Source organism: Dermacentor variabilis, chromosome 3 (assembly GCF_050947875.1).
Source record: "Dermacentor variabilis isolate Ectoservices chromosome 3, ASM5094787v1, whole genome shotgun sequence".
NCBI classification, from domain to species: Eukaryota; Metazoa; Arthropoda; class Arachnida; order Ixodida; family Ixodidae; genus Dermacentor; species Dermacentor variabilis.
In genome coordinates this window covers 181,885,563-181,910,862 of record NC_134570.1, presented here as the reverse complement: position 1 = coordinate 181,910,862, position 25,300 = coordinate 181,885,563, and the positions used below count along the sequence as shown (strand labels likewise).

General features: G+C 46.6%; 1 protein-coding gene across 1 annotated transcript in view; it reads right to left on the bottom strand.

Moving 5' to 3' along the window:
• Positions 1-25,300, bottom strand: part of LOC142574349 (alanine aminotransferase 2-like) — a 173,436-nt gene that overhangs the window by 32,805 nt on the left and 115,331 nt on the right. The window contains exons 7-8 of the mRNA XM_075683453.1: positions 24,668-24,747; positions 11,656-11,789 (exon numbers count right to left, since the gene is read on the bottom strand). Coding sequence (XP_075539568.1) covers positions 11,656-11,789; positions 24,668-24,747 — 214 coding nt within the window. The remainder of the gene's footprint in view (positions 1-11,655; positions 11,790-24,667; positions 24,748-25,300) is intronic.

The window sequence follows — 25,300 nt, the reverse complement described above, 5'->3', positions numbered from 1 at the left end:
ACCAGTTATGCTTAAAGTTTGCTTCCCTGCTTCCTCATCAGCAAAACACTGGCGCCTCGCCGTCCGCGTTCTATATGGCGCGCTCTCACGCTCTTTTTTTTCAAGCATCTTAGACACATCTCTTTCTAGATCTGACCCAGAGTCATGGGACGCGCTGAAGGTGCAGTGGCCTCTGCATTGCTCAGTGCATTGCTTCTGACGTATGTCAGAGGAACGGGCGGTTAGTGCCACAAAGCTCTGTATTGTCCTTCAGGTCAATCGACTGACTCGGATGATGCGGTGATGGCAGCGTGAGCTACGGAGGAGTTTCCAACGCCTCATCGCAGCATCGTCTTTGCCAGCTGCTGCTTCGCGATGCAGACGTAATCCGTGTGCACACCCTGAAGTTCTGCGCTTTGCAAGAAACTCGCTTTTTAGACAATCGAATACATTCGGTATTGCGCACCCAAGAGTAGTTCCTGTTATGCCGCCTCCTGCGCGTGATTATTCGCTTTTTCTATCACATTTTGAAAACATGGCGCGTACAATTATGCGAATGAATCGTGGTAACGTTGAAATGCTTAGTGGTCTGCCTCAGGTTCCACCTAAGGTCGCTGACCTTCTTTGTGCAAGACCGTTATCTGCTGAGGTGAAGGGAACATTACCTTCCATGAAGCGTAGCTCGGCCCCCGGGCCGGACGGGTTACCCATCGAGCCTTACATAATATTCCGGAAAGATAGTGCACTTTGTATCTGTTATCAGCCGCTGCATTGTGAGCCTTGAATTTGCGGCTAGTTTTCGCGACGGTCGTATTGTGCTGATACCTAAGCTTGGTCTACTATCAGTTCATACAGATTAATGGAGGCCAATCACGCTTCTCAACATTGACTACAAAACCTTCACAGCTGTTGTCACCTGGCGCTTGGGAGGCCTGATGCCTTCCTTACTAGGACACCGTCAGGCATGCTCGGTCCCTGGCAGAGAGATACACAATTTTTCCATCATTACGCGTAACGTAATCATGTTCACGCTGACCAGGTCAGCACGTGGTCTCTTATTTTCACTAGATTAAGAAAGGGCATTCGATCGCTTTGAACTACATAACTACATATTTTATGTGCTGACCTCATTTTAGTTTTCTGCAAATTTTGTTGAGCTTATTAGGAATTCCTACTCAAATATTCGAAGTAGATTGTTTCTTGATCTTCGCGAACGTGCACCATTCCCTGTCACGCGCGGTGTTCTTCAAAGGTGCGCTCTGTCCCCCCTACTCTGTGTGCTCAGCCTTGAGCCACTCCTGCACTCGGTACGTAGAGACCCTTACTTGTGCGGTCTCCCACTGCCTGGTAGCGGTGTTGTGAAGGTGACAGCCTTCGCTGATGACAACACATTATATCTCAGGAATGAAGATAGCTTGTTCCATAGCCTTCCAATTTTGCCTGAGTGCGGAATTATTTCAGGTGCTGCGCTAAATTTTTCCAAATGTCTTTATTTGTGCATTGGTTCCCCACAGACACGCCTAAGCCCCGTTTTCCTTCTACAAAAGAGCGATTTTATTTGTAGTTCAGGCCTTGATTTGTCCCCGATCGCCTCCCTTTCCGAACTCAACAAACTTGTGCTGATGCAATGCGTCGTTGCTAGGGTATTTTGGAGGGCCGTGCATGACGGTTTCCATGGCCTTAGAGCTCACCGCCTTATTGCATCTGCTCGCGTGGCCGTTTCGCGCAACTTTCAATTTCTGCAGGGGCCTTTTGTCTATGGCGTAACCAGTGCGAGGCAGTTGCCGCGGGATGTCGCTGCCACGCTGTTTCTACTTCTGGAGAGTCTTTAAACTGAGCTACTGCTGTTTCTGTCAGAGGAGTTGCTCATCCTTGGGGAAGAGGAGTTCCTTCGACAGTGGTCATACCGCTTTCCATCGATGGCTGATAGACACCTATAACTTAATTTTCGACCAGCCTGGTTCTTCTAGCCAGGTTATCAAAAGTATTCATCGAATGTACATAGAATGTAGGCGCCTCTCATAGCATCACTAAAATTATGTAAAGTGTCTTTGTCATACCGTCATTTACCTACCAATTGCGTACACTGTATATATTGAATATCATTTTGCATCATGTGAAAATCAGTTTATCTGTAACTGTGCGTTTTCGTGGGCCTATGTGGCTATATGTCAGAAAGTGAGGACTCAGACACTTCTTTGAAAACGTGCCGTGTATACTATACTTTGTACTTTGTATGTGTTATCCTGGTGGAATTGTGCCGTGATTATAATTCAGTATTAGTATCGTCTCTTGTTAAAATAAACTTTTTCTAAGCAAATCTCTTATGAAAGATGCCCCTTTTCCACACTATTTGAAGTTAACTGTCTGTGGCCGTATATTTCGACGTAAACGGATCCTTGTCTCTCTAAATACGATGCGGCAGGCTGTCCACGAAGTCGTCTTTGAGATGGAAAATGTATAGATAATGGGTAAAAGGAATATAAAAAGTGTGGTGAGGGTGCAGAAATTGGCGACAACGAACTCCAAAGCATCCAACCGCATCGGCAACAGAACTCAGCGTGTCCTTAGTCGGCCCCGCTATTAGCACAGCTTCGCGTTCAGGCCTGCTTACCTGAGCCGTAGTCGGTGAATGCGATATGGCTTCCAGGAACGATATACTGTCACTGAGAAGCCATTAATAATTAATCGCGATCCACAAAATGCACAGCCGACGCACAGTCAACACTGGCGCAGGTACACAAATCGAACTGGGGAAAGCGCCAGCACCCTTTCGAAACGTGTCGCGTGGCGTACGGCAGAGGGCAACCCAGATTCTCTAGCGCGGCCCTCTGATGTTCCGATGCTATGCAGCAGCTTTACATCCGCAGAGCCAACGTATTAGGTCACTCGTGGTATAACGACTGTGGTGCTGACGACAGTGTCGACGTTTTTTGCCTTTTTTGTCATCGATTGTCAGCAGCGGAAGTTCACAGTACCAGTGACTGTATCTCGGTAATTTTTACATTGTACTTTCCGCAACACATAATAGAACATATGGAAAACGGTTGCTTTTAGATGTGGCATTATGGCTTCATGAAGAGCTTTCTTCCGCCGAAAAAATAGAGTGTGTCCTGGAAGCACAATCCACAAACAAGTCATGTCTATCACGCAACTTACGTGTGCAATTATTATAGTGCAAAAATTAGACTGCCTGTTAAAGGTTGCAGATAATCTATGTTTTCTACGAATTTGCAAAATTTAGAAGACATTGTCTTATCGTCAGAAAATCCTGCATTGAAGTTTTTACAAAAATATTTTGTTGAGTTTCATTTGAGCGGTGAATCGCTACATGAAAACTATGTGTCTGAGACGCCACACGGCGCCTGCGTGATTTTAGTGAGAACGCAACAACAGTGGCATTAATCACAACATAATCACTGACGAGAAAGGAATCACTAGAGATGTCCGAGAACGTTTACACAATGTACCTTAAAGTTAACAGGAAAGAGGGTCTGTCCCCAAAGATCAGAATGTGTGCGTTTTCCAGAAGATAGGAAATTCAAACATGAAAAGAAAAGTGCGAGTATGGGACAAGAAAGCAGACAGGGCGGAACGGTTTCCCACTTATTGTCCCATTGTCGCACTTTTTTTAAACACGAAAGTGCTTTATGGTGGACTCGACCGAAATATATGTCCCGTTCGGCACAAACGTACGCAATCATCGTCATTCAGATGAGCGAGACGACGCTAAATTGCTGTCTTCTACCTCTAGCTATGGTTAGGAACGCAGACATAGAAAGGGTTGCTTCATTAAGAAAAATGTACTCGTTACAACGTATATTTGTTGCACTGAGGATGCTTAGGTATCTCTTTTATCACTGGTTAATTTCGTAGCCAACATGGCTGACTGCCTGGAGAACTATAGGCCAAATGAAAATGATAGTGCATGCAAAGAAGGTCTTGCGGTCTAACTCACCCGCTTTCTACGCACAGCGGCGTTCCGGGCATGATCCCTGAGAACTGTAAGCGCTCGGTGGCGCTGCGGCTGCTCACACCCCTTTGGTTATCTTTGGTTATCTTTAACCAAAGAGCATCTTTGGTTATCAGGTACGATGAGTGGGAACGAAACTTGGCGGGGCGTTACGTATTTGTGGACCGGAAAAAATTGCACAGAGAACAATAAAGAGTTAGTGGAGTGCATAAGCACTGATATTAAGGCTTTCGGGAGTGGTGCTGAAACTGTCCTATTAGGGGACATGAATGCCCATATACAGGATTTAGATGGCTATACCGACAATAACGGGAAGTCAATGCTGGAACTTTGTGAGCAACATAACCTCGTGATCGTAAATACAGGGCCTAAATGTGACGGACAGATCACGTGGGAAGTGGGAAACCGGCAATCGACCATTGATTACTGTCTGATGACAGAAGGAATTCATGGCAAGTTGAGAGAAATGGTCATCGATGAGGAAGGGTTTAACAGCATAGGGAGTGACCATAAACGCATCATTTTGAAAATGGAATATGTAGTTGGGAAAGAGAGCAAGGAGAGCAAAATGGCCAGTCCAAATTTGAACGCTAATCAAATAGCAAATACAATCACTAGAGTTGAGGAAAACTTGGCAAATGGCCAAGTAAAGAGTGGGAATATGGTGTGGTTCTAAGTTTAATAACGATAGAAATACGGAAAGAGAAGCAACATGTTCTTCGGAAAGGAAAAAAGAACCGAAAAGCTGGTGGAACAAGGAGATACGAGAAGCGATCGCCGAACGGCAGAAAACATCTCGAGAGCACAGGCAAGCAAAGAAGGCGCAGTTGCCGCAAGATGAAGCAACCAGTAAATGGGAAATATACCGGGAGAAAAAGTGTATGGTTCAAATACTGGTGCAAGCAAAATTAAAAGGTGGAAGTGAACGTTGGTTGTCAGAAATACGTGAGAAAAAGAAGGCCGCACCTAGAATATTTTGGAACTAGATAAAATTATTAGGCAGGAAGTCAACAACAATGCAGCAACATATCCTAGACGAAGATGAAAACAGACTGGAAGGAGAAGCGGCAATAAATTACATCCGTAAAGCAACAGCCGAATCTTTCCAAGGCAATGACGAGGTTGTACTTGATGAAAAAAAAGAGCATGAAAGAAACCCAAGTGGAAAAGGAGCTGGTGCGTACAAATTTAAACTGGAAGAAATCGGAAGAGAAAATTCCTAAGCGCACAGCCACGGGGCTAGACGAGGTTCCCGTTAGGCTGATAAATGAACTAGGACCAAAAAGTAAGGAAGCTCTGGTGAAAGCAGTGGAAAAACTTTAAAAGATAGACGAATACCAGACAGTTGGGGACAAAGTAGAATGAATTTAATTTATAAAGGTAAGGGGGAGAAAGACAGAATTCACTCGTATAGACCGTTGACCATTACATCGGTAATATACAGGCTAGCAATGCAGGCAATCAAATTAAAGCTTCAAGCATGGGCAGAGAATAATGGCATTTTGGGAGAGCTTCAGAATGGCTTCAGAATAGGTAGGCGTTTGAATGATAACTTGTTTGTGCTTACTCAGTGTATTGTAATATCAAAAGCAGAAAGCAGACCGTTGTATGTGGCCTTTTTAGTCATTACAGGAGCCCACGACAACGTAGACCGTAACATTTTGTGGGATATTCTGGAAGGGGAAGGCTTAGGTAACGATTGTCTACAGCTTTTCAGAGAGATTTACCAAGAGAATACCGTTTGCGTTGAATGGGAAGAGATGAGGAGCGAGGAGAAAGTTCATATCAACAAGGCACTGAGGCAGGGGTGCCCTTTATCCCCGCTGCTGTTTATGTTGCACATGGTGAGGATGGAGAGGGCGCTAGAAGGAAGTAATATCGGGTTTAATCTCTCATACAAACAGGCGGGTACAGTAATAGAGCAGCGACTCCCAGGTTTATTTTATGCGGACGACATTGTGTTGCTAGCTAACAAGCAAAGTGATTTGCAACGTCCGGCGAACATCTGTGGATAGGAAGGCAACAATTTAGGTTTGAAATTTAGTGTTAGAAAATCAGGTGTTATGGTATTCAATGAAAACAGTGAACAGACAGTGGAGATACAGGGCCAGGAAATACCTCGGGTAACAGAATATAAATACCTTGTTATATGGATAAACGTAGCCAATATATATATAAAAACACAGGAAAAACCGATAACAGTGAAGGAGAAGAGAAATGCAGCCACAATGAAGCACAGAGCGCTATGGGGATACAATAGGTACGAGGTCCTCCGAGGTATGTGGAAAGGTGTAATGGTTCCAGGACTTAATTTTGGAAATGCGGTTTTTCGCTATAAATCAGGGGTACAATCAGGACTCGACGGGAACTAAAGGTCAGTGGGTCGCCTCGCATTGGGCGCTCACTGAAATACTATAAATGAAGCTGTGCAGGGTGATATGGGCTGGACTAGTTTTGAAGTGAGGGAAGCTCGCAGTAAAATTGAGTATGAAGAACGGCTGAGGAATATGGAAAAAAGTAAATGGGCTGGGAGACTGTTCAGGTATCTGTACAGGAAAAACGTTGATTCACCGTGGAGGAAAAGAACTAGGAAGCTTACCAGCAAATGTGCGGCCTGTAGGGTGAACAACACAGCAACAAAGAAAGTCAAGCGGAAAGTCAGAGAGCCGGAATTAATATCATGGGTGGCGTCAATGGAAAATAAACTTTCCATGAGTAACTACTTAAGAGGAAAAAACGAAATCAGGAAAGAAACCATTTATGATAACTCAAAGGGAAGCTCATTACACTTGGAAGCGAGATCGGGATGTCTTAGAAGACGCACCTATAAAGCGAGATATAAGAAGGAAGAAGAAGCACGTGCTTGCTGTGGTAAAGCTAGGGAAACTACGGAGCATGTTTTATTAGAATGTGAAGACGTCTACCCAGCGGTCGATTTAGGCACCACTGACCTCCTTGAAGCCCTTGGGTTCAAAGGGAGCAGTGGTAAAGCAAACATGTCCGCAATAGACATTAGTAAGAGGCGACTGGAGGATTGCTGGAAGAAAAGTAGGGAAACGACAAAAGACGGAGACGTACAAAAGCACAGTTCGCAATGGGGGATCAGAAAATTTGGGCGTGGTAGTTCAGAGTGTTCTTTTTTTTCTTTTTCACTGTTTGGCCTAGGTAGGATATATAGGCAGTAAAGCAGCAAGAGCTTGGTGGCGCAACCCACCACCCCGTTCCAAAAGGGACGTCATAATATCCATCCATCCATCCTTTCTTTAAGCGTATGCGCGCCATGAAAGTTTCGCGCATGTGCCTGGGCTCGCCATGCCGTCGCAGCTCTAACGGGGGCACTTTCACCTCATACGCACTCACCATCGCGTCATATATACCTGTGACGCCCTGCAGCCTGCGGGGTTCCGTTTGCACTCCACAGCAGCCCAGGCCTCTGTGATTGCTATCGCTTGCAAGCTCACCGGCCTCAATTCGTAAATTAGAATATGTGCCGCAATTTAATTAATTCAGAAGCTAATTAGTACATATTTCTTAATTAGTTGCACATGTGTTTCAATTTCTCGTGCCAGTTATGTACGCCTCTTCGAATAATTCAGCTCAAGGACGAGAACTATTCTGTCTGCCACTGGCGATTTTGAAAAATGTCATAAAACTTCGGGATGATCACTTGTACGTTATACGGCCATGCACAACTACCTACAGCAAATATTTAATTATACGGCTCAGCTTTTTCGGAAGAAGCGGCAGAATGCAAAGTACTGGCTACTGTATAAATATAGCCGCGATATCTTGCATTCTGTTCAATCGCGTAGTTAGTGAAAATACAATTCACCAGATTGACAAACGTTACCTTAGGTCAGCACTTCCACTGAAAATATTATAGCCTTCAAGGAAACATGTTTTTCAGCAGCTTTTTACTGCCTTGTTGTTGCGTATTGATTTCTTTTTCGGTATTATAAAGCGCCTGCGAAATACGAAGACAAAATTAGGCAGAAACTCCGCTGGAGTTTTCTTAGTATACATAATTTACTTAATTTGCCATTTACTTATCTCCATGCACCCCAGTGCCACTATCAACATTATCAAATTTGATACAAACAAGATGAACCATTATCAATCTTAATCGGTCGTTATCAACCTTTTAGGACTCGATGCGACCCTTATCAATACTTATCGGTCCTTATCTACCTTAGAGGACTTGATCCGACCCTTTCAACTCTTACCGGTTCTTAACAATCTTATCAGAATTTCTCCGACCATTATCGTTCTTATCCATCATCCACTATCATTATCCAGACCATTATCAGCCTTATTGATCTTCAGCACCTTATCCAACCATATGTAACCGTTATTAACCGTGATGAGAACTATATAACCCCTCATCACTCCGTACCTTATCAACTCGTTGACAGCTTATCTGTCTGGGTTGCCTGACGCGAAGTGCGTGATGCCTTAGGGATCGGTGGCATTTTGGTCGGTCTCGTAACCTCCTAACGGAAGGCGCATCCCGAGACCACTGTAACGCATCGGGGATGTGGCGTGTTGTGGAATTTGCTTGATGTCTACAAGCCTCTAACATTGGCTCGGAATCTAGTCCTATAGTGATGGCTTGTATTCCACCACTACCAAATATCTGTGCAAAGCCTATATAAAAAGTGTTCTCCTTAGAGATTTGTTTTCTACCGTCGGTACCATACACTCATATGGTTCAGATATAGTCGCCTTCAGCGAGCGTGGGTGTTAAGCCGAGTGGGTAAGACACTCGGCTTCTGAGCGTGGAGTCGTAGGCCGAAAATTAACCACTGCCAACTTTTCAAATTTATTCTGTTTTTCTTGACAAGGCGCACCGTGTTACGCGTTACGGAAGGACAGACTGTCGCACGGATTTCCTGGTTCAGTCACCTAAGAATGCTCGCGATTTAAAACGCGCGCGACAAGCCCACTTCCGCGCAGTGAATGCAGTGCTCACAATCTCACCGCGCGTGAACGAAGAGCGCATCTAGCATTGTACGCAGCCTGGCCTGCTTATCGCTGTTGCGAACCACCGCGAAAGAAGCACATTTTTGGTGTAGTTCGCGTAGCATGTGTCAGTGCCTTGTCTCCTTTCAAGGAGTAGCGCAGAAGATTATGAAACTGATCATAGGTACTCAAGCAAATTTAAGAGCACTGTAGTCGCGGCACGCAAGTGGGTTACCTGGAATATATATTTTTTGTATTTCCCGGGCTTTCTTGAGGATCCAAATGAAAACATGGCTACGAAACAAGTGGGACATTGGGAAGGGCTGCATTAGATGTTTCCTAGAACAATCTACGACTTTCTCTCTGGTAGTTTTGTCCTTTCCTTAATACTTGCGAAGCTTCTTGACTAATTATGCAATTAGGTAGAATGAAAAACCCACATATCCAGACCCTTAGATCGCTTGACAAATTTTTTTAAAACTTCGGCAGAGGTTAGCTCCCACACCTTGCATAAACGGTCTGATAGTCCAGTAAAAAGAATGTGGATACCATGGTGCAAAATAAATTGTGTATATCCTACGCAAAAATAAAAGCAACACAACGTCATTGTCTGTACGACTATAACTACATCAATTACGGACCTACCTTGTAGGCACACTACTCTTTACGGCAGCAAATAAGGTTGAGTGGCTGGTATAGTTCGAGGGCGGTCTGCAATATATCAACGCCATAAATGTTGGGCATTACATCTAAGAAAAATATAAGAAGCATCGGGAAATTCATTGCCTATTGTATATGCATAATTACCGAACCTAAAAGCCGAAATTACTGAATACAGTTTAATTTTGTTAAGCACACACGAGAAATCTTCCATTATAAAACTCGTTACCAATCCTGTCATTGTTCAGAAGCATGCGTAAAAGTTTGGGCAATGCAATTATTTTGTCCAGAAATTCTGCCGGCACGCTGCTAAAGGCATCTGTGATTTGTGCCTCATCTTCTTCCATACTACGGTGCTCGCTGCTATTATAGCGTCCTGCGGGACAGCATGGCAGCGAGGCATGTACACCAAGGCGGTCTAACGAACGCCCGGGAATGTGGTTGCCAAGCGACTTCCCGTCAGGCCGCGCAAAATGGGGTGTTTTGCAATCTTCAGGGTCACCTATGTTCTCATAACTGGAAAAAACAAAGTCATATCCCTGTCTAGAGCATGTACAAATAACAATGTGCATTTATTGAACCCCGGAAATAAAATGGTCTCGCAACTTCAATTGCCTAGCCGCAAAAGAAAATATCACTTTCTGCTGATGATGCAAGCTTCCAAAATGGCCTCCGGATAGTCTTCAGTGCGGCGCTAGCAGTTACGAACCTTCACAAGGCAAACCGTGTGACTTACGTGAAGGACAGCGCCGTCACTGTAGAAAACGTTCTCGACCTATTTCGGCCATTCGCCGTTCCCACATAAGCATTATTGCAGCATACTCTACGGGACAGCGCGACTGTATTCGTCATTCTTTTATCATAATATGGCTTGTGCGCGGAAAAAAATTGTTTTGAGAAAGAAGGATAAGTCGCGTGTCCCGGAAGGACACGCTCACTGGGATTCACATGTTTGGACTTTTTCGGATCAACTTTTGAATAAAAGTCGCTGTATGGTTTCCAGCATCTTAGCCGATGAAAAGGCGGGTCGCTGATTACTTCTGCCGGCATAAGGTATGGATCCTGATGGTAATACACGAACAATGTCAGCTCTTAACAGTTGTTGCGCTGGCAGATGTTATACCAGTAATGCGCTTCCTTTCACGATTTTTGCATGCGTACTACGGGGTGCAGCATTTTATACATGCATGCTTGATGAGCGTGTTCAGGAACGGCAAGCGAGGCGTCGGCGTATGCTGTGGCCTACATAAAGAAACTGTCGATTGTTTGGTTCACAATCTTTTAGTTTCAGATAAATAAATGCAAAAGTGTTAACCTGATACCAAATAGATACATATCGACTTTCCAGGCACCGTGTGCTAATGAAGGCATAAGCCATCAACAAAACAACGTTCTAGCTCTGAGGCATATTTTCTATTGACAAACGAAGTAATTTTTGCGGTTGTATGACTATTTATTGTCTGTCATGAATAATGTTTACTTTATTTTCCTATGAGCACTTGCGAAAAAAACACCATTTGCAGCTCACAACAGACAGCATGTGATCGAAAACGCTATTCATCAAGAACACATATAAAAGTTTGTGTTGAGGATATGAAAGCTTTCAGAGATTGGTTATTTGCAGTACGCCCTAATTCATGTAATAAGATGCACTCATTAGTGTCGGGTAGTGCAAAATGAAGGAATAGTGGACACTCGCCCTCACAGTCATTCCTGCGGTAAAAATCGATGCGCGTCTCGCATAAAAGAAATGTGAAAGTGTGACTTGTAGCTGCTTGTCCACGCGTCTTCAGGAGGACTCCAGTGATTTAAACTACCAGCAGGAAAGTCCACAATGTCACCACTATAGTAATTTAAATCGACGCATACTAGTCAACGGCACGACAACTGTTCGTAAGTGCACAAAACCCTCTGAACTAGCGCTCATTTTACTTTGCAGGAGGTAAAGCCATTCGCATGTTTTACCGCTGTGTTAAAATGTCAATCCCACAACTAAATCCGCAATGGGTGTGGCAATCACAACTAAGTTTTTATAATGAGTTTATTTATGCGATGAAGTAGCAATAAGGGGAAACTGTGCTTACTCTGCTATAAATCCTTTGGCCAACGAGTGGAATGTGACCAACGGAGTCCGGGCGTAGGGGGGGTCCATTTCATTCATCACTGCTCTGACGCTGCGGAAAGGGCGGTCCTTGCAATAACAATTGTCCTGAAAAACCTGTAAAAAATGCAGGCAGGCTGACAAAATGCGTAATATTTCGCGTAATTTGCTACGACGATTTGTCCACAAGGTGGGTGCTGCCTTGTACTTTACGGGCTTTTGACTTTTTTATGAAATTCAGGCAAATACAGACGGATTTCACATCGACCAACTCTCCCGATTCGTACTGGATATTTCCGAATGCCAACCAATCTCGCGACCCTACGGATGTCACCATAAATGTCCCGAAAAACTGTGCCACCCCCACCGTGAAAAGAACATATAAAAATAATTAATATAAAATGCGTCATGCTACACAGCCGCCTCTCAACTGGCTTTATGCGCTAGGTAGAAAGTCAGATTTAAATTCAAGCCTTTTGCGTATAGGCAGCGTAGGCCTAAGTCGGTTCTTTTCAGACAAGACATGCACCGAGCTGTGCGCGTATGTAAAAGGTCTAATATGCGTTTTATAACTGCTGCTTCTGGGAGATAGCAGGGACACTATCTCGCGGAATTAGTGAGAGGACATCAACGCCAAAAAGGTTTCGAACTCTTACGGCGAACAGTATTACACTAATAAGAGAATTAATTACAGGAAGAACATGATGCAGTCACAACAACGTCATTACGCTTAAAGGTTATGAGTGCACAGTGCTCCACTTGATCATGCAGATTTGGAAAGGCTGTTCGAGTGCCTTCTACGAGTGGCGCTTATAACGTTCGTATTATTGGCATGAAGGAACAGAGACAAAGAAATGAAATATGAGTAGAAGTTTATTGTTTCTTTCGGTTATCTCCTCCGAAAGCCGAGAAGTTGTTCCAACAATGGATGAACTGCCGCAGGTCATCGCCGTAGAACTCCTCATTGTTTCCGGAAGAGCACGGTCAGAGCGATCACTTCATCGTCATCCCGAAAATGTTTCCTACACAGTGTGCTCTTTATGCGAGGGAAGATTAATAAGTCACTTGGTGCGAGTTCAGGTCATTATCATGCGTGGGGCATAATTTAGTAGCCTATGGAGGCTGTATGTTTCACCGTCACCTGTGCCGAGTGATCCGGTGCATTGTCATGGAGCAAATAGCCGCCTTTCGTGAGCTTTCCTCTGCGCTTCGCCTTGATAGCACTTCGCAATTTGGTGAGAAGCTTGGAAAAGTACTTTTTCTGTAATAGTTTGGCCTTTGCGGGCAGAATCTGCGGGAAGGGAACCACGGCAATCGAATGAGACGCTCAGCCTGACCTTACCAGGTGAGGGCACAGCCTTGGACTTTTTCGGTCCGGGAGACTTTCCGTGCTTGCATTATTTGCTTCGAAATTCACTTTCTAGGTTGTAATTGTTCACCCAACACTCACCAACGCATATCAGGCGGCCAAAAAAGTCGCGCGAGTCGCTTTCGTAAAGCGTCAACATTTTTGCAGCTGATTCCTTCCGCAAGTCTTTTTGAATTAGTGCCAGCAAACGCGGAATCGACCTCGCAGCATCTTTCGTCACGTGCAGTTTGTTGTGATTTATGTCGTGCATAGAGCCTGTAATCAAAAGAACAGACTAATGGGCTAGTTGGTATTTCATAACTTGAGGCCAAGCTCAAGAGAGCACGTTGGACAACAGAGGGACCGAAGGCGCATCATGTTGTACCATGGTATATATGTGTTACCCACATTAAATAAAGAACTACTGTTAGTGCTGCCGTGTCTTCGTCCCCTTCTGTTGCTCTACGTGCTCTCTGGCACTCAAGTCCTGCACCCAAGTTAACTTGTTCTACTAGTCCTTCAACAGTTAGCCACCGGTCAGCGAGCACAAGAACCTCCACTAGCGCAACAATCTGTGGCTCAACATTCAGCAATGGGCGGCCAATTCGTTTATCGTCCTCTAGGCGTGTGTAACCGCACTGAAATTGTCTGCGCTATTTGACAGCGGTGTCACGAGATGGGACATTGCCACCTCAAACCGCACCAGCTCGGCATGAATCCTGGCACCTTGTTCCTTCAAATACAGAAAGCGGATTATTGCACGTATTTCCACTTTCCTGATGGGTGCTGCCATTTCGCTTTGGTGCCCTAGCGGTGTTTCGCCGCATTATAAAAAACAGAAGTTTTATATTGCGATAAAACTAGACAGACGCTTACTAATTTTGGTGCCTATCCTGCACGACTTTTACAAAGAAATCACAGTGATAATATTGTGGCTTTTGACCACAACCTTTGGGAACACAAAAAATGCAGCCCTCAGAGGTGGTGCTGCATTGCCTCGGTCTGCGCCCACAAGGAGAAGTGTAATTGACGTTAAAATGAAGTACCTCTTCAAGCACTCGTCGACAATGGAGTCCACGTATCTGTGATGAGCGCTAGCCTACGTAGACGTTTAAAGAATGCCCTCACCCCAGGAGCTGCCCGAGTGCTTCGTGTGGCCGACGCCGGCGTGCTGGTTGGTCTTGCAATGTGTACTTCGCATTTAAGTAATAGCCAGCGCCGTACTTCTGTTCTCTTTGCTGTGATCCACAACTGCCCTCACGACGTTATCCTTGGATTGCACTTTTTATCCGCTCATTATGCTCTCATCGACTGCGCGACCGGAGTTCTTCAATTAGAACTGCCTCGACTCACCGATGTTCCGAACACCACCCCACCACACTTGTGCTCGCTTCACGATGCGCGTCTGTCACCCGAAGCAGTTACTTACGTCACTTTGACCACCCAGCAACTGGTTCCTAACGGTGAATATGTGATTCGCCCCATCATCGACGTGTTTTTGTACCGGAACGTTGCTGTTCCGCATACGCTGGTCACAGTTATTAATAACGACGTCGTTCTACCGCTTCTGAATGTCAGCCTGTGCCCTCATGTGATTCCTGCCGGCACGCTCATGGCCAGCGTTTCTAGTGGTTCCGAATTTGACATTGAGGGTCTGAATGGCGAGAGTGGTTTCTTAGCGCCGATTGCAGCTCACAGCTCTGGTTTCTTAACGGATGCCTTTGCCAAAATGTTTGCACCTGAACTCATCTCTGCACAGCTCATGGACATACGTCTCGTGCTTGAATCGTAAAGTGACATCTTCCATTTCGACGACAGGCCTTTAGGCCAAACATCTGTTGTTCATCAACGTATAAACACTGGAGACACGAATCCTATTCGTCGGCGTCGCTATCGTGTATCGCATGCTGAACGTCGAGTCATCCGATCAGAAGTGGACAAAACGCTCCGAAAAGGGGTCATCGAGCCATCAGACAGCCCACGGGCTTCGCCTGTCATACTTGTGAAAAAGAAAGATGGTACCGGGCGTCTTTGCGTCGATTATCAGCGCATAAACAAGATCACACGAGAAGACGTCTACCCACTACCACGCATCGATGACGCCTCGGATTGCTTGCACGGAGCTAAATACGTCTCGTCCATCTATCTTCGATCCGGCTACTGGAAGATTTCAGTTGATGAAATGAACCGCGAGTAGACGGCCTTCGTCGCGCCGGGTGGCTTATATCAATTCAAAGTCATGCAAGGCTCCTGCGACATTTGAACATAAGATGGACTTTCTTCTCCGAGGCTACAAATGCACCACGTTTCTCTGCTACCTTGAGAACGGTATTGTTTTCTCCCACGTGCGGCAGCCACCTTACCCTACTCGCTGCCATTCTAGCGGTCTTCTGAAAAGCAGGTCTCCAACTGAACTCGACGAACTGTCTATTCAGGCACAGTCAGTGCCGTGCTGGGACACCTTGTTGACGCATCCGGCGTCCAACCAGATCCGGGAAAAGTTCGTGTCATACGCAGTTTCCCTCTGCCACCTTATTCTTCTGATGCGCGCTGCTTCGTCGGCTCGTGTTCTTACTTTCGCCATTTCGTCAAAAACTTTGGCGATGTTCCTCGGCCTTTGACAGATCTTCTAAAAAAGAACCTGTCATTCTCATGGGGCCCGCAGCAGGCTCACCCATACGCCGCACTCATGGGGTTTCTGACCAACCCTCCCATACTCTTCCACTTTGATCCATCTGCTCCGACTAAGTCCCCACTGACACAAGCCGCCATGTCATAGGCGCCTAACAACAGAATGGTACCGAGTTCCTAATGCCTTCCGGCAGCCACCTGCTGCCACCTGCCGAGAGAAATTACTCCATCACCGAACGGGAGTGCTTGGCTTTAGCTTGGACTTTCACCAAGTTCCGTCCATATTTGTATGACCGCATGTTTTCGGTCGTTACAGAACACTACACACTCTGCTGGATGTCTTCCCTCAGGGACCCGACGGGACGGCTTGGTCGCTGGGCTTTGCGGCTCCGGGAATTTTCATTTATTTTCAATTACAAGACTCTACGCCTCCACAAGAACTCTGACTGCCTCTCTCGTCGCCCTGTGGATCCGCCTAATCCTGCTTTGCATGATCCGATGACCTGCGTGATGGCTTTTACTGACATCACCGACATGCGCGCTGTACAACAAAGCGAGAAATTCTTACAGTCTATGATCGCCGGAGTGCAATCAAGCAGTACTTACGGCACGTGCCGCATGTTCGTGCTGAACGACGGCATCTTCTGCCGCCGAAACAACTCTGACGGCCCAGATTTGCTCATTATCCTACCTCGTCATCTGCGTTTCGTCGCTCTCGAACAAATTCACGATGCACCGACGGCGGACCACCTTGGAGTTGAGCGTACATACGACGGCGTAAGACGCCGGTTCTTCTGGCCGGGTATCTACCGCTCTGTATGCCGTTATGTCACGACTTGAGAATTGTATCAGCGCCGGAAGAAATCCTTCTGACAGCTGTCGGACGATTCCATCCAATTGAAGTTCCGTCTGAACCGTTCTTCGCGTAGGCCTTGAGCTCCTTGGCCCTTTCCGACGACTACAGGGAATAAGTGGATCGCCGTCGCTACTGATTACACGACACGCAACGTGATAACAAAGGCGTTGCAGACTTGTTACGCAACAGACGTCACCGATTTCCCCCCCCCCCCACGACGTCATTCTCCGACACGGTGCACCTCGACAGTTACTTTCAGACCGCGGCCGCTCGTTCTTTTCTCGAGCTGTCGAGGACCTCCTCCGCTCTTGCGCCACTAAGCACAAGCTGTCCACCGCCTACAACTCACAAACGAACGGTCTTACGGAATGTCTCAACCGAATAATCAAGAGATGCTGTCGATGTACGTCTACATCGAGCACCGCGACTTCAATGCCATGCTGGCCTACGTGACGTTCGCGTATACCTCGTCTCGACATGACAGCGCAGGATATTTACCCTATTATCTTTTGTATGGTCGCGACCCCACATTGCCGTTTAACACCATCCTCTCTTCTGTGTCGCGTGTTGCAACTGAGTACGCCCGTGAAGTCATCGATCCCGCTCACACGGCACATCAAGTTGCCCGATCTCGTTTAGTATCCTCGCAGCATATACAAAAAAGCGTTATGATCGGTGCAAACGCGTTGTTAAGTTCCGCCGGGTTCTTGGGTGCTCCTTTGCTAACTATGTCTTCGGGTTGGCCTTTCCCGGAAGCTTCTCTCTTGGTACACAGGGCCTTACGAAGTCGTATGTCAAGTTACCGACTTAAATTACCAGATTTCGCTGATACAGTTTGATGCATCCTCAAGTCCGACGCCTGCTGACGTCGTGAAGATTTCGCGGCTGAAGCCATATTTCGCTCGCAATTCTTCACCTACCATGCGCCGAGACGGCAATTCACTACCCGGGTTACTGTTACGGACGGATGAAAGAAGAGAGAGGAAGAAGAAGATCGCGGGACGGTGGCTGCTGCGTGTTGTTGGTGGTCAGCCACGTTAACTACTCTGAGTCATCTTGTATATATATTGTAAATACAGTCTTTCTATACTCCCTACTTCCCCGTAACAATATTGAAGCACCTTGGTTGAGGCGAAAGGAAGAGGAAGAGGACGACTGATCTCTTTTGGTGCGGAGCGCGGAACAAAACTGGTGCAAGACTGCCTTTCCTAGATTCATCCATCTCATCCAACATCTCTAAATAAACATACCTCGTCCGTATCAGTTTTGTGGTGGAAGTGCTGGGTACTCAAACAAGCAGCTCGGTTCTGCAACCATCTGATCAACGCCGAAGCTGCCGACTTCCGGGCCGGACCCCGTTGCCGCTGATGGTTGAGATTTCTCGTGGTGAAGACGGACCCCGGAGTGTCCCAGTTCCTGCAGCTACAGCCCCTGCCCTGGTTACAGCGGCCTCTTCGGTACCTGCCTCAGCTCCGGCTGGTACCTGGCAAAGTCAGTACCTGATAGAGCCTCGCACGTTCGGAGGCAAATCTGGCGAGGACATGGATGAGTCACTCGCACGTTACAGACAGTTGAGTAACTATTACACTTGGGATGCGGTAACTCAGCTTTCAGACGTCATGCTTTTCTTAACGGACATGGCGCTTGTGTAGTTTGACAACCATGAGGACACCCTCAGGATGCGGGATCGGTTCGCGACCGAAATAACGGAGTGTTTGGGGCTCAGTCGCGAAGTGGAAGTAGGCTGAACAAACGCTGCTGCGAAGAGCCCAGGTCCCAGGTGAGACGTGCACAACGTATACTGAGGCTATATGGAAGATCTGCAAGACCGCCAACCCTCGCATGTCAGAGGAAGGTCAGCCACCTTGTAAAAGGATGTGCCGAGGATGTATATCACTTGCTCATCGGTAAAGACAATCTTGGTACAGTAACTGACGTTATGTGGCATTGTCGTGCATTCGAGACCCTGAAGATGCGGTGTATCACGCCTAAATTTGGTCGGCTGCCGAATGTGCCTACCGTTGCAAGTGTTGACGACTACGCGTCCTATGAACTGGCGTCTGCAATACGGTATATTGTACGGGAAGAGCTCACCCAACACGCGCACTCGACACCTTATGGTGATGCGCCAATCCCGGGCCCCTCTCATCGTGTTTCTATTGCTGCAACTGGCGTCTAGGACTACAACTACAGTTGTCACTCGCAAGCGAGGACGCAGCGCAATCACTACGCAGAGTCTAGGTACGAACACCGCTTCAGTTTTCCTCGTTAGCAGGCCGTCACACCCCAGGAGCCGTGTGAAGGTGCCTTTGTTGCCCAGCGCCACGAAAATGCTTTTCAGGAGTACAATGCATATCGCAAACCTCCTGTGTGTTATTGTTGTGGCGTTACAGGGCGCATAGCTCGCTTTTGTCGTCAGCGCAGGGAAACATCACGATACGATCCGCCATAAACGTTTCATCGCGCCGGGAATAGTCACAAGAACGATGCCTGGTCCGCCTATTCCAGGAGCGCCTCACGACAATTGAGTTGGCGCAATAGTTTGCCCGCTTCTGACCGTAGTCTGACACCGCTGTCAGGCCGACTGCGCCGCTCACCTTCACCACGACGGTGGCTCTCAGAACCGCCGCCGCAGCGAAGCTAGCCGGCGCAACCGATCGAGGTGAGGTCGCACAAAATTATTTACCTCAGATGGTTCCGATGATGCTTAGGAACGAAATACGCGTAATGATAGATTGAGTATGTCCAATGGCCTTAGTAGACACTGGTGAAACCATTTCTTTTATGCGACGTTCCTTGAAAGAACACAATGGCCGCAAGGTTATGTTTTCTTGGCACGAATCTACAATATTTCGTAGTGTCAGTGGGAAAATACTTCATCGCCTCGGAGTTTGTGTTGTTGGCCAGATAGGTGTTCCCAACTGAGCTCCTGTTTATGCAGCGGTGTACACACGAAAATATTCTTGGTTTTGACTTTCTTCAAGAGTGTCCTACTTTCGTCGACTGTGGCGTCGGTGAACTTTCAGCCAGCAGTGAGGTTGTTACAGCCCTCGGTGACAATTTGTCGGCTGCGTAATACAGGCTAGTTGTTTCCGAAGAACATACAGTGCTAACATCGTCCATGCTGTCAGTTGCCGTGTTTACTGCCACCGTCCTTCAACCTCTCACTGGTCAGTGTGCTAAGAAAAACATCTCAGTGCCTCGCTGTATTCTGTCGATTATCAACCGAGCCACGTTTTTGTGGACAGTAAACTGTTCGCCAGTACCGGTTATACTTCCTCGAGGAATAGAGCTCGCCGTCTTTGATGATGCCATCTGAAATTCTATCACTGCCGTTAACGAAGAAAAAGATCTAAAACGCTTGACCGTTTGTGAATGCAGTTGCTACAATGAGTCTCAGATTCTGAGCATAGTTAGTAAGAACCTACGGCAACACGAGCGACAAAAATTGGCCGAGCTATTGGAAAGATATGCTTCTGTGTTTGACTTCTGTTAAAATGAGAAGCGACCATTTTAGCGCGGTTCTAGAGCTCAGCACATTAACGATAAAAGCTCTGCTCCTCCGGTCGGGCAAAAACCTTACCGAGTGTCGCTATCGCAGCGTAATGTTATTGCCGAACAAGTTGAGAATGTGCTGCAGAAAGGCGTTATTGAAGAATCGTGCAGCCCTTGAGCAGCACCTGCCATTTTGGTTAAGAAGAAAGACGGTTCTGGGAGGTATTGCGTTGATTATGGACGATTAAACGCACCCACCAAAAAGAGATCTATATCCATTGCTTCGGATAGACGATGCCATCGACTGCCTGCATTCGGCTTCCTACTTTTCTTCACTAGATCTACGATTGCGTATTGGCAGATTTCAATGCACCCTGCTGACAAAAAGACTGCGTTCGTGACGTTCGGTGGAGTGTATCAATTTACTGTTAGCCCGTTTCAGCTTCACAATGCTCTCGCTTTATGGACTCAGATTTATTACGACTTATTAAGATTTATGAACGTAGTTCCTCGCAGTCTGAAATCGGAGGTATGTTTGTGCTATCTAGATAACGTTGTCATTTTCGAACGTACTTTCGAAGAGCATAACGCCCGTTTATGTCTCGGTTTAGACTGCATTGAAAAGACCGGCTTGGTTCTGAATTCTAAGAAGTGCCGGTTTGGTGAACGACAAGCATTAGTCCTTGGTCACCTGGTTAACAACAATGGTGTCAGGCCAGACCCCCGAAAAATAGTAGCAGTCAATGCCATTAGGCCATCTCAGACACTAAAATAACTCCGCAGTTTCCTGGGATTATGCTCCTACCTCCGATGGTTCGTGCCCATTAGCGGATGTTGCTTATCCATTGGCAAGTCTTGCGAAAAGACAGTCCATACGAGTGGGCACATAAACGCGACACGGCATTCTCTCAACTCATGTTTCTGCTGACATCAGAACCCATTCTTCGTCACTTCGTTCCGTCTGCTCCTACTGCAAGTGCACAGTGATGTTATCCGTGTCATGCATGATGATCGGACGTATGGACATCTTGAATTCATTCGCACCTTATATCGAACACAGGAGCGGTTTTATTGGCCTAAGATGCGACATCCTACTAAACAATACGTGTCGAGCTGCGACAAGTAGAAGCGTCACAAGCAACCTACGGGCGCTCTGCAAGGCCTTCCTCATCCTGTAGCGCCGCCTACTACACCTTTCGAGCAAGTTGGTACCGACCTGCTAGGACTATTTCCACGATACTCGAACAATAATCACTGGATCATCGTCTGTGTCGGTCACCTCTCTAGATAATCGGAAACCACTGCGATTTCCTCCTCCACAGCCGCTTGCGTCCATGCCTTCTTGTTACGCTACGTAATTCTTCGCCACAGTCGGCCTCGTGTAATCATCAGCGGACGCGGTCGCCAATTTGTCACTGACACCGTGGAAGAATTGCTTAGACTCTGCACTTCGCAATTCCGCCACTCAACGCCATATCATCCTGAGACGAATGACCTTGTCTAACGTGTATCAACTGCACCCTCACCAACATGCTGGCTATGTATGTATCATCCAAACAGAAGAACTGGGATGACATCTCACCGTTTATCACCTACGCATACAATACAGTGAAGCACGAAACCAAAGACTTCACACCTTTCTGCCTGCTCTACGCTCGGGAACCGCGCCGCTGCCTCGATACCATTTTCACTTTTACGCTCCGTACAGAGAACTCAATTGCTGAAACCTTATGGTGTGCTAAAGAAGCTCGACATATTGCTCGTCTTTGTACATTGGCATCACAAGATCGCTCCGCAGAGCGGTTTGACTGCCACCACGACTCGCTTTCATTCGAAAAAGGTCACTCGGTGTGGCTGTAGATGCCTCAGCGCAGACGCAGGTTACTCCAAAAGTCCCTTCACAGTCATTGACCGCATTAGTGATTTAACGTATGTGGTCGCCCCTGCAAGGTCACTAGGACTCCGCTCTAGCGCTAGTCGACTTGCGCGCGTTACGCGCCTCAAGCGATATCACACATCACTCAGCGCTAACTTACATGGCAGGCTTCGTCTGCGAAACGGGGAATGCAACGCCTTGGTTGAGGCGAAAGGAAAACGAAGTGGAAGACGGATATTTTTGGTGCGGAGCGCAGAACGAAGGCGGCGCGGAACTGTTTTTCCTAGACTTATCTCATCCATCACCTTTAAATAAACACGCCTTGTTCGTAACAATATGAACATTATGAACGTCTCTCCTACAAGCGTCGTCGCCAAAGGACTGCGGTCGGCTGCATAGCATTTCCAGCTTAGTTAAGGAATCTATGTTTCTGTGAGCTGTTATATTTATGAAAGTGCATACTGCTTGAATGGCTTGATCAGTAGTTTGCTAAGGCGGTTCAAAGTGTAGCGACGCCCAAAGCGTTCAGGTATCACAATTCCCCCAATAACTACCGTGCATGTCATTACCCCATTGTACTTGATGAAAGCGTTTATTCGACCTTCACGGCAATAAAGGTTTGTTATGTGGGTACATTGAACCAGCCTATTTTTTGCATTGTAGTGTTAATATTTCAGTGGCAGCCTAAAAATGCAGTCGTATTAGAGGAATGAATAAAGCCGGAGGACTGCAACCCCGTAAACCACGAGTCAAAGGCTGTTACCGAAACGGCAACTAGAGTTCCCCTTTTAGAAAGTGGCACATCGGTACACTACGCAAATGTCACTTGCGCATTTACATCAATATGTCTATGTCTTTAGCGTGTCGCATCCATGCAAACGGGAATGATGTGCTATGAACACGAATCCTCCGCCAGACGCAGCTTTAGGGATCGCTGACCACGCCCCACCGAAGATTTCAGTTAATTACTGGAAGTGCAAAAGTGTAGCTAGGGAGTATATTGCTGCCTTGATTTTTGAGAATGGTCCGTTATTAGAGGAAATAAGATAATGTTTAATATATTGGTATCCTGCTGCCAAGACGCGAGCTTTACTGCCAACGTAACAACTTGCCTTGCCCTCAAGCAACGTCCGAAAGCAGCAGTCATTCTCTGCCTTTTTCTTTGAAGAGCTCAGGGAGCCAATCCAGTTTAGGTCAGCAGCACTGCCTCGTTTTCCTTTCAATGTGGCTAGCATCCTTCGCCTATTTCAGCCACTTCGAGTCCAGTTATCTATCGAGCCTTTTACGGCACTGAAGTGAGCCAACTAGTCTAGTGGATTGAGTCACTGTATGTGTGTTCGTGGTCGTGATGCCGTCGTAATTCTTCGCCAACCGACTCTCGTCATGCCGTCTTCGTAAGCCGTCGTCGTCATATAGTCGCCATCCCATTGATGATGGTTGGCAGGTGGCAGGACGACATCATTTCAGCAACGACATCCCATTGTCGTCACCGTCATACCAGCTTCGTCGTTTCATCTACCGCATTCATTCTTCCTGATAGCATCGTAATTATGCTGTCGTTATTCAGTCATGAATATGTCGCCGTTGTCATGCCATCGTTGCGACTGCGTCGTCGTCACGCATTCATTGACATAGTCGTCCTGGTCTTTTCAGCTTCCTCGTCAATCGTTATGACGCCGTCGTCCTGTGGCACTCGTCGTAATTCCAATGTCTTCATGCGTCCGTCGTCGCGCTGTCGTTGGTATGCCATCGTCATCAACTGAGACTCGCCATCCAATTGTCGACGTGCCATCATCATCAAACTGGCTTCGCCATTTAACTTACGTAATTCCTTCTTCGTGATCCCGTTGTCTTCATCCAATGATGAGCATGGCTGGCCCTGCTGAGCGAGCGTCATAGCAGAAAGGCCTGATCCCGGACACAGTGTATGCCCCATGTAACGATATACTGAAAATTTTAGAATTACCACTACGATTCTAAATAAGGGTGTCTTCATCAATAAGGTATGTAGCTTCATTGCTTGAATGCTAATGTTATTAGCAGCTACAGTCGTATTGAGATGGGTTCTGGTGGATTTTTATTGCGATAGCAATTATGTGGACACACAAGGCGCTTTTCCGCCGCCGTAGTTGCCTGATGTTTCGTATAAAGTCCAAGTGCAACAGCATTGAGACGGCACGCCGTAAGCTGTGCTCTCGCTGCTTAGTTAGCGCAGACGCTGGAGGCAGCACGAGGGTGAATTCGCTACTTCTGCTGCCGCCCTTCCTCCTGCCAGCGTTCTGACAGCGAGTGCACGTGGTCATCGATTGACGTGTGCTCATGTTTGCTTGGGCCCGCATGACCCCATGTTTGGTAATTTAGCTAGTAAGCAAATGCTTACGAGTTTATATGGCCGCTAAAATACTATGCTTACTGCGTATAGTTGTCTAAAATTTACAGTCGCAATCGATGCTTCGCTGCTCCAATGTGCACTTCCCCGGTTGTTCTAGCAGTGGTATTTACAGTACTGCAGGAGCAGAAAAGCTCATCAGAGCGGTTCATTCTACCAAAAGCCAATTTCAGCGAATCTTAAGGCAGTATTCAGATGTAAGGTGCGATAACGTTGTACTTGTGGGCTTCTGCAGAGGTAGCAGTGTGAATTCGTCACAATGGTTGTTGTTAGGACCAACTAACTTTGCTAGAATTTAGAACGTCGTGTGTTCGTCTTAGTAAAAAAAAATAAACCTTTTGCAAACTCCAATTATCTTATCATTTTTCTTGCTCATGGAATAAGGAAACAGCGGACTCACCTCATCCGCAAGAATTACGAGCTGATTCTTGTAAGCAAACTCAACAATATCTTCGATCTGCTGCGTGGAGAGCACGGTACCTGAAAGGAAAGAAAAAATTTTATGTCAAGAGACGGCTTTATCAAAGGAACGAGAGTGGCGGTATGGGTTCTTGGTTCATCATCATGCAATGGCATGTAGTGAAGCGCAGCCATAACTAGGCGACAAGAAGAAAGAGATCCCAGACACGAGCGCTAACTTTCAACAGCGAAATTTTTTTTTGGCATCAGTTGCACTTGTACGCACCCAAAGCCACGTGCACAGTGATTTTAGTGTCAATATATACTGCTGTAGCAGCAAGCGCGAAAGAGAAGTGCCGAAAAACCTAGGTGTTCTTTGCAGATGTAATTACCTGTCAAGGCATGCACAAATAATCAAGCTCTTTAGCGGACAAGGACAACGAAGGTTGACTGAATCATTTATGAGCCGCAGGGAGAGGATGCGCAGGGTTTGAATGGCTAATTCTATGGTTAATCCTGCAGTTTTACATTTACTTCTTCCTATACAATAGCGGTGCCTTCTAGAAAGGGACGGCATGCGCGCGTTTTACACATTTTGGCACTATTTCTTGGCCTGCAAATCCGTGCAAATGTT